The following is a 14,548-nucleotide window of genomic DNA, read 5'->3' on the forward strand; positions in this document are numbered from 1 at the left end:
AAGAAGTCAGGGCTTTTTTCATAAGGCAGAGGGGAGCCTTTAAAGGTATTTTAAGCAAGGACAGGTATTTTCCTAGGCAGTTTTGGAAGGGACTTTAGTAATATACTCAAGAAAATCACACTCAGTGATGAGCTATGGCACAGAGACAGAACCTGGTGAGCACAGCATTTCAGGGACTGCCACGGGGAGAGGAGCCTGGGAAGGAGAGTGGGAAGGACAATCCAATAAGGAGTTCAAAGGCTTTCTCGTCTAGAACAGCAGAGCTCAAAATGGTTCAATGAGCTCAATTTATTTAATTCCATTTTCCTAATTAAATCATTTAATGACATTAGCATCAGTTGAGGTTGAATGCTCCACATAATTTTATGAATAATTCTATCTAATTTGGGGATATACTCTATCCAGAATAAAAATGATGCAAGCTAGCAATATAAAAGAACATCTTTAGTATGGCATAATGTAAAAATAACAGAGCTGTCTATTCAAAGAGAACTTGTCTCTAAGGAGCTCTAAGCATACATATTAAGTATTAAAGCAAGGCCATGTTTTCTGTACAGCACAGAGAGGCAAGATAACAAGCAATGCCATTTCCCATATGTCCCTGCCAAATTTTCAGTTTTATCTTATGCTCTATCACGTTCCCATTGATCCTCATTTTCAAACACAAGTGAGCTAATTGCATTTTCCCCCTAAGTATGCCATATCATATCATGCTTTCCCTGCCATCCTACCTGGCAAGTTTCTGTTCCTCCTTAAAGACTCAGCTGAAATGCCCCACACATCTCTGCAAAATCCTCTGTGATGTCTCAGTTAGTTCTTTATCTGCATTGCACATACCTTTGCACATAATGAACACCCATACCGTCTTCTTAGATACCTTCTTAGCTCCTGAAGGACAGGGACTATGTCTTATTCACTTTGAGTTGTGTCCTCAGTACCTGGACAAGTACTGGGCATATATATAGTAGGAGCTTAGTGACGGTTCCAAGCATGAAAACCATAGCTACCCTGAAGGTGGAGCTTGGCCTTCACTGTCCATTGCCCTATGAAACATGATAAGTGACCATTCATCAGCTTGTCTTAATGTTGTTAATCAGGCCTCTTAAAAACATTAAAATGTGTGGTTGTCACCTTCCTTCTCGCCTGCCAAAGGTTCTGTCGGTGCCACCTTGTGTATTCAATTGTCTCACACCTTCTCTACAACCTCTGTACTGCACCCATCACTGTTGAAGAAATTTACTCTTGCTCTCTTGGTTTTATAGCTTTTCAAACAAAAACATATTTTAAAAGTCTCTGTACCAGGCTTCCCTGGTGGCGCAGTGGTTGGAAGTCCGCCTGCTGATGCAGGGGACATGGGTTCATGCCCCGGTCCGGGAAGATCCCACATGCTGCAGAGCGGCTGGGCCCATGAGCCATGGCCGCTGAGCCTGCGTGTCCGGAGCCTGTGCTCCACAACGGGAGAGGCCACAACAGTGAGAAGCCCGCATACTGCAAAAAAAAAAATAAATAAATAAATAGGTGGATTTATGACTGAATGGATAGGGGGATGGATAGATAGATAGAAGTGTGATGAACCAAGTCTAGTAAGTTGCTAATAGTAGAATCTAGGTGGAGGGTATAGAGCCATTCACTGAATCTTAATTCTTTCAACTTTGCCTTTTGTTTGAAAATTGTCATAATAAAACCTCTTAGGAGTGGCTATCCACTGAAGGTGGGATCACAAGGGCTTTCACTAACTCTGTGTAAATATTTCGCCATTATATTATTAGAGAAAAATGAAAATAATTTTTTAAAGCTACATGAAACTGTCTTCACAAATGAAGTCACCAAACGATTGATTTAAATGCTTTTCATGTTTGAAATTCACATTAGGCCATGCTAAATAATTAAGAATACACACAATGATTCAGTTGTATGATGATGACCATATTGTTACAATAGGAAATTGGTTAAATAAGTTGTGTATAGATAGTTAATAAAATACTATGCAGCCATTAAAACTTGTAGTGTAGAAACAAATTCATGGGCACAGAAAGATTTATATTATAATGTTTCCTATGCCATCTAGAAAATTATGAACTTATGGGTATAGCTGGAAGTACATATATACAGAAATATTACCTATGAATCATGAGATAATGGACTTCTTCTCTCATATAGATCTTTTTAAATCCACATTTTCTATTTTTTCCTAAAAGTTTCCCAATGTTTTAATTTTAGTAACATAAGAAAGAAGGAAAACAGAAAAGAAAAAAGCCATGCAATTTTTCTGTGAAAATGGAGTGGGGAAGCTTTGTATCTGTAAATAATTTTTGATCAAGCCAAAAAGATTATCTGGGTTTTTTCTTTTATCTGTATCACTGAGAGCTACTCTCTTACATTTTCTTAATCATGCTCTTATGAACAGTGCATTTGAAATATGTAAAAACAAATAATTTTATGCATTCTTCTGAAGATATTTTAGTGGACTTGACTAGTAGCTTTTGAAAGAAAAGTTAAGATGTTTTCATGCTGCTAGGCCCAAGGCATTTTGTACTTGGAAATGCCCTGTCCTCAATCCCTAATTGCATTAAATTTCTGTGTCTGACACACTCATGAGGAAAGGAAGTTTCAAAGCAGAAATAAGAAAATCTAATTTATTTCTAAATACAATAACCATTGATATATTTTAAACAATGTGACACCTATGTTCCAAGTGTCCTAACTAGAAGAATTAAGAGTTCACGGATGTGCCAGTTAAATAATAAAAACGTTTTTATTATTATAGGTCTCTTTTCTCCAAAGCGATTTAAGCAATGTGCTGAAATTAGGTAATCTTTACACTATGTCTCTGAGAGGAATAGAGGGAAGAGATTATTACTATTAATTTTTATTCATCCAGTAAACATTTATTGAACACTTTATGACTCTGAAGTTAATGTTTCACTTATTGTTTCCTCTCTTTCAAAGACATTTTTTCATAGATTTTCTGTTAATGACTATTGAAAGAAAAGTTGGGTAGAAATAAAGTAAAAAGAAGCAAAATAGAGTTCACCTCTGGGCTCCAGTTCTCTAATCCTCTCATGGTGGATTACATGGAATGTGTAATCCACTTACATCTGTACTGCTCTTCCCGTAGGTTGCTAGTCTAGTCCACGAGTACCATCTCAGTCCCCTACAACCTATAACGTGTCATTGTCTTCATCTCTTGTCTTTCCCAGGTAAAATGTCCAGTGATCGAGCTTTGAGGAAGCAGCAACAGTTAAACAACCTTGTTTATGTGGTGACAAATCAGGCCAAACCTGGTGACAGAATTGTGGATTTCTGCAGCGGTGGGGTATTCTATATCTCCTTTATTCTCTTTAGCCTTTCCAAGATGATGTGACTTTACTATACTACATTAAAGGTCATGTTTTTATTTGGCAAGATTATTGTCTCAGAATAAACAAAAGCCTTAGAGACCAAAGTTAACTTGTTTCTTTTTTTCCTTTTTCAGGGCCATGTTGGGATTGTCCTTGCTCACATGCTGCCATCATGCCAGGTAAAGTCTGAATAATAGACGAAAGGAAACTGCACAATTCAGTTAGCTGAGTCTGGCTTTTTCCTCCTCTTTGAGTTTATAATCATTCACCCAGGTCAAATATGTGGCACAGGCATTTTATATTTCTTTGAACTAAACTTCTAAGATTCAGAATCATAGGGAAGAAAAGTAAATAGGACCACTACATATTTTATTTTTTATAAAAGGGCTATATTTTTAAATAATTTTAAAAAGAAATAATTATTCCACTCTTAAATAAAATAATTAATGATGAAACCAGTTTAATTGTCAACATAGTTTTATACTGGAAATACTAGCTTCTGAAGCTTGTTGAGCACATTCTTTGGTAGCTTGATTTTTATTCATTGTATCAGAATTGTAACAACAACATTTTTTAAAGAAAAAGATAAACCCCAAATCTACCAACTGATCCACCAAATGCACTTCTCCCCATGTTCTCTTTGTCATTGTTCATGAGAATGCTTATTGCTGCAAATTCTAAAAATGCAAGTACAATTTCAATCACCTGCTTTCACTCAATCTTATAAATGTTTTTCGCTATTGCAAGTAGTTTCAAATATCATCATTAAAATATCACTTAAAATGTGACTGCATAATATGTTTTTAAGTAAATGTACCATAATTTATACGATTGTTGCCACCATTTGTTAGAAGTGTGTGCTGCTTTTAGTCTTCTATCATATTAAATTATTTCCTCACAGTGACCATCTTTCAGCATAGAAGTCTAGAATCTGATGATTGAACTGGGGCAGATCCTTTGTGAGCTCTCTGGAAATTACAAAATAATTAAAGTGATTATTCTCAGAAGAAAAAATGTGGAAGAACTCATAGACTAGCCAGAATGATATATAGCAGAATGATAGAGAGTAGAGAGTATTATTCTTTATCTTTCTTAGAAAATAAAGAGCAAAATAAATGAGGAATACTGGGAGAAACAGGCAGATGTTTGTTTCATCACTAAGGAAAACAACAATTTCATGGTTGGAGTAAGAGGAATAAAGCTCATAGAGCAGAATCCTGGAGATGTAGAGTCAGGCAGGGATATGGTGTCTTTTTTACCCTTCCCAACAGCTCTGGAAACTTAGAAATGTTGAAACTGGAAAAGGGAAGTCTTGACTAGAATAAAGGCTGGAAAACCTTTGACCCCAAGTATCCTCTGACAGGCTTTTTATACAAAGGGATCCAGGATTTTTCCATAAAGACAAGCGTAAGGACAAAATAAGGACCAAACTAGGAATGATAGTGATGAAAGTGATTTAACTTTGCTGCCCACTCTTCTCCATCTAAACTGGTGATGGTCTCCCACCTTCCTTGGCCTGGATTACTGTTAGAAATTCTGAACTGGTTGCCCTGCCTTCTGCCTCTCCCCCACCAATCCATACTATGCATTGCAGCAACCAGACCTCCTTTCATTGCACATGATCTGGCTCCTGTTACCTCTCCAGCCTGATTCCTACATCCCACACCCGGTCTCCCTACCTCCACCGTCACCATCACACACTGTACCCCAGCTATACCAGTTTTCTCAGTTCTTCAAATACACCATATCTTTCTTACCTTGGGCCTTCATACATGTTTCTCTCTGCTAGAAACACACCTTTATTCCCGCAGCTGATTTCTGTTCACTCTTCAGGCCTCAGTTAATATGTTACTCTTTCACATTAAATGACTAAAACCTCCCTTAGTCATCAAGTCTGCATGCTCTGATAACACATTATATGCCTTTCATTAAACACTTATCACTCACTGTAATATAATTTCCTGTTTCACTTATATCACTATATCTAGGAGCTTCAAGAGTTCAAGGACCTTGTTCTTTTTTTTTTTTTTTTTTTTTTTTTTTTTTGCGGTACTCGGGCCTCTCACAGTTGTGGCCTCTCCCACTGTGGAACACAGGCTCTGGATGCGCAGGCTCAGCAGCCATGGCTCACGGGCCCAGCTGCTCCATGGCATGTGGGATCCTCCCGGACCGGGGCACAAACACACATCCCCTGCATCATCAGGCAGACTCCCAACCACTGCGCCACCAGGGAAGCCCTCATTTTTGTACTATATTATCTGGCCTACTTCCTGGCATGGGATAAGGATCAATATAATATGATCTACATTATTAAAGCTAGTAAACACAGTAATAATACTTTACCCTAATGCCTGAATTATGTTACTGAATATACTATTGTTTCCTGGGTACAATCTAGGTTACATTAATAGAAAACAAGGAATTATCATTAATTCGTGCTAAGAAGAGAAGTGACGAACTAGGGTTAAGCAATATTTGGTTCATTCAAGCAAATATGGAGTATTTTACAGGGACATTTAATATTGGGGTAAGTAATCAAGCAATTTCAATTTCTTTAATTAACTAAATAAGAATAATAATATGTCTTAGAGTAAATAAAGGTGATAATTTTATTTTCTTTGCTAAACAAGAAATTTATAACTTTTGTTTTCTACTGTCTGTAAAGTCTAGCCTATTAATGAATATTACTTCATTCACAGCATTTCTTCATCACATGGTAGAGATAATATTTGTTCCTCTACCAGACAAGAATTTTATTTTCTTCACTGCAGAATCTCCAGTGCCTAAAAAATTGTTTGACACATAGCAAGTACTTTAAAATAGTTACTAATTGAATGAATAAATGAATTCTAATGAAGGTGACTTCTCTTGGTTTATTTTACATTTTTAGAAGTTAATGAAAGAAGAGAAAAACAGAATATGATAGGACAATTAGCTTGTTAACAGCCTGTAAATACTAGAGTTGCTTTTAGATAATACTTTCTTTATCAAGGATTTAATATCTACCTGTATTTTAAGTTTCCAATAGACAGAAAGTATATTGGTGATGTTTCTGAAACCTTCAGATCAAATTGTTACTGTTTGATACTACTAAAAAGACCGAAGATAAAGTGATTCTGCCAGTTCACTTAAACCCAGGGTTGTATGCTCTGGTGGAATTTGAGTTTCATTAAGATGTTAACATTGCTGCTGCTCTTGTATCTGTTTTAAATAATTTTTTCTTATTTTTGTAGGACTAAGTGCTCAATATAGAAAACTACATAATAATATAAAGAAGAATCACCAGTATTTCTGCTAGTGAGAGATAAATACTATCAAAACCCTTTAGTCTTTATGTATTTATGCACACAAACAAATGCATGTTTACACATATGTTAACACTGTTGAGGTCATACTTCATAGGTCCTGCTTTATCTGAAATTGTCATAAATACTTTACTCATTAATCATATTTCTTTTTTGTTGTTATTATAATTTAATTGTTACTATTATGTATATCTTATGCATCACTCAAGATTTTTGTGTGTGTGTGTGTGTGGTACGCGGGCCTCTCACTGTTGTGGCCTCTCCCGTCGCGGAGCACAGGCTCCGGACGCGCAGGCTCAGCAGCCATGGCTCACGGGCCCAGCCGCTCCACGGCATGTGGGATCTTCCCAGACCCGGGCACGAACCCGTTTCGCCTGCATCAGCAGGCGGACTCTCAACCACTGCGCCACCAGGGAAGCCCCACTTAAGATTTTTGATACCTTTGCCTCATCACGTTCTAGGAAGGTTGTGCTAATTTGCATTCCCAACTGTATATGTTCATATAACATATACAGTGGGCTTGTCTAAGTGGAATTCTTGTCCAGTCTCAGAAGTTCAGATCTTTTGTAGTACTTACGACTTTTGTCCAATGAAATTCATTTCTTAAATACCAACTACTACAAATTTGTGGGGTTTATTGTTATTTTTATAGCCTAAAAAGTATACAGTTTGTTTCCTTTGTAGATATAATATAGATTGGTTATCTCAAGCCAAGCTTATAGAAAGAGAAGTAAACTTTTAAGAAAACTGTTAATAAGGATATTCAGGAAAATATAGACATCTGATACAGCAAATTCAAATTAAGTATATATTTATATGCTGCTTAAATTTTACATAAATGATGAGGTAGAGAATAAAGCTTCTCCCACAAAACAAGCCATTAAACCAATGCCCATGTTACCAGTACACCAGGCAGAATGTATAAGGTAGCAAGATATTGCTGCCTATCTACTCACCTCTCAAATCACAAAATTCCCAGCCTATCAGCCATGCATCTCTTTACCCTTCTGTGGCTTAAAGGTGATAAATCATTCTGGCATATTCTTGTAACTTTCAAGGTCATATAACTCACTAACACCAACTAACAATGTATATGTCTTTGGGGAAGTGATATTTTTCCCAAATATCATAGTAATGTATCCATAATGGGTTTTTTTCTTTCATAATTACTTTGTCAAGATATATGGAAAATGAATTTAAATTACTTGGAAGATTAAACCAAAATTAGATTTACTCTCAAGAATATAATTTGCGGGCTTCCCTGGTGGTGCAGTGGTTAAGAATCAATGTGCCAACTCAGGGGACACGGGTTCGAGCCCCAGTCTGGGAAGATCCCACATTCCGCGGAGCAACTAAGCCCGTGCACCACAACAACTGAGCCTGCGCTGTAGAGCCTGAGAACCAAAACTGCTGAGCCCACATGCCACAACTACGGAAGCTTGCGTGCCTAGAGCCCATGCTCCGCAAGGAGAAGCCACCACTATGAGAAGCCTGCGCACTGCAACGAAGAGTAGCACCGCTCGCCGCAGCTAGAGAAAGCCCGTGCTCAGCAACGAAGACCCAACGCAGCCAAAAATCAGTAAAATAAAATAAATAAATTTATTTTAAAAAGAATATAATTTGCCTAGGATGATAATTGAAGTATTGTCACTAGATAAATCAAACTAAATGCACCAGTGGCTCTAACTCTTGTATTAAGTAGATTCCAATGAAAATACTGTAACTAGAGAGGAAATCAGAATAACAGGTATCAGAAATTCGTGAAAACTCCATTAATTCACAATTTTGTGGTATTTCAAATAAGGGTTTAGTTGGCATTTATCTTTGCTTAGTAAATGCCTTTTTCTTCTACTGTTTTTCTTTAGACATAAAAATTAATGATGTAAACAAGATTTTAAGGGGAGAATTTTAAAGTCTTCGAACCAACTATCTTGCAGAACTTAAATCAATTATACATGAGAATTGAAATACTAATTATTATTCTTATCTCCATTAATACAACAATCTATATCAGGCAAAAATGAATAGATTTACTAACGTTGTTAAACTAGTGTGACTTGAAATAATGGACGAGAACAAATCTAAATATTTTCAGGTCTTTAAACAAGGTCTTCCATCACCCCCAAGGGCTGTGCCTCCCCCATGTAACCAGAATCAATGAGGTAATACAGTGTTTGTTCCAAAGAGCGTTTTGTAGTTTCTGATTTACGTTGTGCTTATTTGAGAAATATATTTTTTTAGAAATACAAATGTCCAATAAGCTTATAAATAACATTCAAAGTCTGTAGTAATCAGATGCATTTCAACTTGAATAACAATAATATTCCATTCTTGCTCTTAACACTCGCAAAGATTTTTAAAATATTACTGTAAGGCTTTTAAAATATTATTGACTGTAAGGCTTCAGTGAAGGGGGCCTAATCATATGGGAGCTTTGAAATTTTTCATTTACATGATATTTGTAATGATTTGTTAATGACATGAAATGTTAGTTATAATGGTAAACAGAGAAATTTATATAAACATAATGGTTAAGAGTATGCATTTTAACATTGAATTTAACTTGTGCTAAAGTCTCAGCTTGGCCACTTACTAGTTGTATGGCCTCATCCTCAATCCTCAGTTTTTTCATCTGTGACATGGACATAACATACCTGGCTCATGGGATGTTGATACAATGTGCATGAACCACTTAGCAAGTTGCCTAGCATTTAGGAAGTACTCAAAAAATTGGGCCTCTTTTTACTCTGTGCAGTGTGATCTCAACCATGTGAAAACTGCTTAAAAAGGATGAGAGGAAATTATGCTAATATGTATTTTTTAAGGTGGCTATCTCTATATACTATGTAATAATATTTTTCTTTATTCAAAATTTTCAAAATATTCCATATTTGACATGTTACCATTTTTATATTCAAATAATGTAAGCAGTAAAAATGGAAGAAATAAATACATGTGCTTAATATTTTATAGATAGATACCTAGCTTATTTAGCCAAGAAAGGCTAATAGGACCCTAAGGATTACTATAAGATATCTAAAAGAATTCTGAGCATATAAGATACATATATAATTATATATGTATATATAATTTCTTTTAAAACAAGTATTTGATTATCATAGAAATACCTTTTGATTTTTTTTTTTTTTTTTTTTTTTTTTTTTTTGCGGTATGCGGGCCTCTCACTGTTGTGGCCTCCCCCGTTGTGGAGCACAGGCTCCAGACGCGCAGGCTCCGGACGCGCAGGCTCAGCGGCCATGGCTCACGGGCCCAGCCGCTCCGCGGCATATGGGATCCTCCCAGACCGGGGCACGAACCCGTATCCCCTGCATCGGCAGGCGGACTCTCAACCACTTGCGCCACCAGGGAGGCCCTTGATTTTGTTTTTAAATACAAAACTCTTTTCAAAATTGAGAAACATCTGAGAAGGTTTCTTTTCCTTCCAGTTTGAATGTATGCAGCTGTATGACCCTGAATTGAGTATGTGTTATGGACTGAAAGTTTGTGCCCCACCTCCACCACCAAAAAATTCATGTGTTGAATTCCTTAGCCCCTCATGTGATGGTATTAGAAGGTGAGACCTTTGGGAGGTAATTGGGTCATGAGGGTGGTGCTCTCTGAGTGGAATTAGTGCCTTTATAAGAAAAGAGCTTGTGCCCCCTCTTAGCTCTCCACCATGTGATGATACAGTGAGAAGACAGCCATCTGCAAACCAGGAATGGGGTCCTTACTAGACATCAGATCTGCCAGCACCCTGATCTTGGACTTCCCAGCCTCCAGAACTAAGAAAAATGTTTGCTGTTTAAACCACCAAGTTTATGATAGTTTCTTAAGAGCAGCCCAAACTAAAACAGTATATATCAATTATCATACCCTTAAAGGGCAACTTAGAAAAGATTGCTTTAAAAGTGGACTTTTTAAGGCTATTTTTTAAGAAGTCTATTATCACCTTCTTGTCTAGTGCAATATAAATAATCTTCCTTGTGAAAACTTACTTTATAAGATTTTACTTTTTAAGGCCTAATTTATTATGTGTAGTAATACCTATGCTCTCAAACAGTATAACAAAAAACTTGTTGTCAAACAGTATTACTGAAAGGGCCACGACTATGGAAAAACACACTTTGCATTAAGAAACAAAAACTGTGTCAGTGCTGAACAGCTTGCCCACCAAAATGTTTTAGTTGGGTAATTTCAATAGTAACATAGAGTCATCTCAAACAGGTGATAAGGTATTGATTTCTAACAGTATTGGTGAATATTTTCTATTTATCAATATATAACAAAATCTCTAAACAGTTTATTTTTGAGTTATCTATATTTACTTTTTTCTATTTCACCCATAACAATTTTTAATATGATTGTTTATGATTCATCAGTGCTGAGTGCTTAATTACAAGCTCATTTCTACTTATGTATGTTAGTATACAATTAGAAGCATATACAATTATAGAATGTAATTCAGTAACACTTTTGATTAATGATTTATGTAATCCTTGTTTTAAAGGGAAAGGAACTTGAGAAATTATATATTCTGCAAACACAATTTTTTAAAAATCATTAAGGTGATGAAGGACTTCCCAGGTGAAGGTGGCAGATAGAGGTATTGCAACTCCCTTCTCCCCAAGAGAGATCAGACCACCAAATAACAAAGAGAACAAAAACCAGAAAAATCATACTCCATCTTTAATGAAACAATGTTCAAGATTCTATAACTTGAACTACAATATTTGAAGATAGAAAGCAGACTGAAGAAAAAATTAGTGAGTAGAGAAGAGGAAAATCAAACTTAAATGCATGGGGAGAGGGAGGCTCAAGAGGGCTATCAGGAAGCAAGTCACTTTGCTCTCACAGAATCCCAGAAAATTTCAGGAATTCAGGATACCAGAAACCACAGAGGAAGGGTATAAGAAGGGGCTGGAATCATGTTTAATTAAAAATTTTATTTAGAGACCCAGATTCCCACCACCACCTTGTGTAGGCAAGTAACTATTTCCCCCAACTCCTGCAAGAGACCGGAAGTTTATTCTATGAGAAAAGTGTAATAGAGACTCTCCAAGAATAGGGAGAGAAGGGCGAGAATGATGTAACAACAAAAATAAGAACTAAGTGCCCTTAATTCCAGAATTCCTTCAGAAGCTAGAATCATCTCCTCAATCAGAGATTAAAAGAGCCTCCTTTACAGAATCAGAACTATCCCCAGAGAAAATACTATAGCTGTAATTTTTTTTTAAAAAGCCAGCTGGCCACCTGGTCACCCAATCACTAAGGAAGCCCACCTTCAAGGCTTTCTTTCAGACTTCCGATCAACTTTTTAGTGATTCACTCTTATATGAACTGACAGCCAAGGAATATCAAAACGTGGAAAACTTCCAAAATAGAAGCCCACCTTCAAGGCTTTCATTCAGACTTCCAATTAACTTTTTAGTGATTCACTCTTAAATGAACTGACAGCCAAAGAATATCAAAACTTGGAAAACTTCCAAAATAGAAGAGACCAAAGCAACAAACACAATGAAAGGAGAGATCAGAAAAGATATTGCATTAATGAAACAGGGATAGAATGAAAAAGAAAAACCATCAGAGAACAAGAACCATCAGAGAACAAGAAAGAACTTCTAAACACATGTTAGCCAAAGTAAAAAGCAAGTAGAAAATCTAAAAGATGAAGTGTAGGACATCATCTGAAAAAAAACAGGACAAAAAAAAAAAAAGACATAGAGATAGGAGCTGAAAGAAGCATTTTTTTTTCAAATAGAGATTTAGTCCATGAATCCAATACCTCGATATTCTCAATAATAGGAGAACCAGGAAGAGAAAACAGATAAAATGGTGAGGAGGAAAATATCAAAGAACTAATATAAGAAAATGTGTCAGGATGTGTTTCTCTTGACTGAAAAAGCAAGCTTAAAAAATGACCTAGGGGCTTCCCTGGTGGCGCAGTGGTTGAGAGTCCACGTGCCGATGCAGGGGACGCAGGTTCGTGCCCTGGTCCGGGAAGATCCCGCATGCCGCGGAGCCGCTAGGCCTGTGAGCCATGGCCGCTGAGCCTGCGCGTCCAGAGCCTGTGCTCCGCAACAGGAGAGGCCACAACAGTGAGAGGCCTGCGTACCAAAGCAAAAAAAAAAAAAAAAAAGACCTAAAGCAATGCACATTGTTGTGGGGGAAAAGCATAAAAAAATTTTTTTAAATGGAGAAGTGTTGTGATAAAAAGAGAAGTTCCTAACAGCTTCCAAAGAGGAAAAAGAAAAGAGGTCACATAGAGAAAATCTGGAATCAAAATGCTGTCACACTTCTCAGTAGCAACATGGAAAGCTAGAAGACAGTGAAGCAATGCCTTCAAAATTCTGAAGGAAAGTTTCCAACCTTAAATTTTATGTCTGACCAATCATGTATGAAAGTAATAAAGAAAATGTCAAGGTCTCAAGAAAATGTGCATCAGGAAACTATGTAAAAGATGAGCTTCAGGGCTTCCCTAGTGGCTCAGTGGTTGAGAGTCCGCCTGCCGATGCAGGGTACGCAGGTTCGTGCCTCGGTCCGGGAAGATCCCACATGCTGCGGAGCAGCTAGGCCCGTGAGCCATGGCCGCTGAGCCTGCGCGTCCAGAGCCTGTGCTCCGCAACGGGAGAGGCCACAACAGTGAGAGGCCCGCATGCACCGAAAAAAAAAGAAAAAAAAAAAAAAAAGATGTGCTTCACTAAAATAAGAGAGTAGGGCTTCCCTGGTGGCGCAGTGGTTAAGAATCCGCCTGCCAATGCACGGGACACGGGTTCGAGCCCTTGTCCGGGAAGATCCCACATGCTGTGGAGCAACTAAGCCCATGCACCACAACTACTGAGCCTGTGCTCTAGAGTCCGTGAGCCACAACTACTGAGCCCACACGCCACAACTACTGAAGCCTGCGTGCCTAGAGCTGGTGCTCCACAACAAGAGAAGCCACCGCAATGAGAGGCCTGCACACTGCAAGGAAGAGTAGCCCCCGCTCGCTGCAACTAGAGAAAGCCTGCGTGCAGCAACAAAGACCCAACACAGCCAAAAATAACTAAATAAATAAATAAATTTAAAATAAAAATAAGATAGTAGATAATAAAAAGGAATAAGTGGTATCTAATCAAGAGTGGGTGAAGAGAGTTCTTGGTATGATGGCAAAGGGAAGTCACAGGACCAGACAGAGCTAGGTAGCAGGCACAGAAAGCAGTGAGTCCATGTTTTAATAAAAGGTCAGGAGGCCCAGGAAAGATGTCTTCAGGAAAAAAAAATGGAGCTGGCCAGTTATTTGACAGTTTTCACACAGTGGAAAATTTTACCATAGAGCATTTTACAGAACTTCTGTGCAAGAAAAGTCTTGGATGTTAAAAAAAAAAAAAATCGTACAGCACAGTTAGTTTTGATTTGAAAGAGCAATATACATTGATTATATAGAAAAACAGAGACAGATTTCAGGAAAGAAAACCAATGAGTTGAAAAGCATTAGCTTTGGTCACCAGATTTTCTTTCGGGGTAGAGAAGTGTGTACGGAACAAGGAACTTTTTTTGTCATTACATGCCTTTTAGCATTACTTGAATTTTAAAGCCAATTACCTATAACATAATTGCATGAAAGTTTTTAAAGAGGAGGAATGGGAGCGCACAACTGGTACCAAGCTTGCTTCTAAGATATCTGGTTAAGAATCCTTCCTCTAGAAGCAAAGGCTCAGAGCATGATTGGGTTGGGGCAAATTTAGAGATCATTCAGTTCAACCTTCTCATTTTGTAAATATAAAAGTTGAAGCTCCACCTGGGGAAGAGGAACATAGCAAGTTAATGTGAGAGCTGGGACTAGAATCCAGTCATTGACTTCCTGTTCACTCCCCACATCTAAAGAAAGGAGTAAATGGGAACATAGAGAATTAGAATAACTTT

At 37.4% G+C, this 14,548-nt stretch overlaps 1 protein-coding gene across 7 annotated transcripts in view; it reads left to right on the forward strand.

Annotated features, from left to right (window-relative positions):
• The window catches only part of GSTCD (glutathione S-transferase C-terminal domain containing), a 133,679-nt gene that overhangs the window by 103,187 nt on the left and 15,944 nt on the right, over positions 1-14,548 (forward strand). For 5 of the 7 annotated variants that reach the window (XM_060104490.1, XM_060104472.1, XM_060104457.1 and 2 more), the window contains 3 exons: positions 3,201-3,316; positions 3,476-3,520; positions 5,740-5,868. In XM_060104490.1, coding sequence (XP_059960473.1) covers positions 3,201-3,316; positions 3,476-3,520; positions 5,740-5,868 — 290 coding nt within the window. Of the gene's footprint in view, positions 1-3,200; positions 3,317-3,475; positions 3,521-5,739; positions 5,869-6,040; positions 6,139-6,574; positions 6,723-14,548 lie in introns of those variants that run through there. The other 2 variants (XM_060104506.1, XM_060104498.1) reach the window with 2 other exon arrangements.

Source organism: Mesoplodon densirostris, chromosome 1 (genome assembly GCF_025265405.1).
Source record: "Mesoplodon densirostris isolate mMesDen1 chromosome 1, mMesDen1 primary haplotype, whole genome shotgun sequence".
NCBI lineage: Eukaryota > Metazoa > Chordata > Mammalia > Artiodactyla > Ziphiidae > Mesoplodon > Mesoplodon densirostris.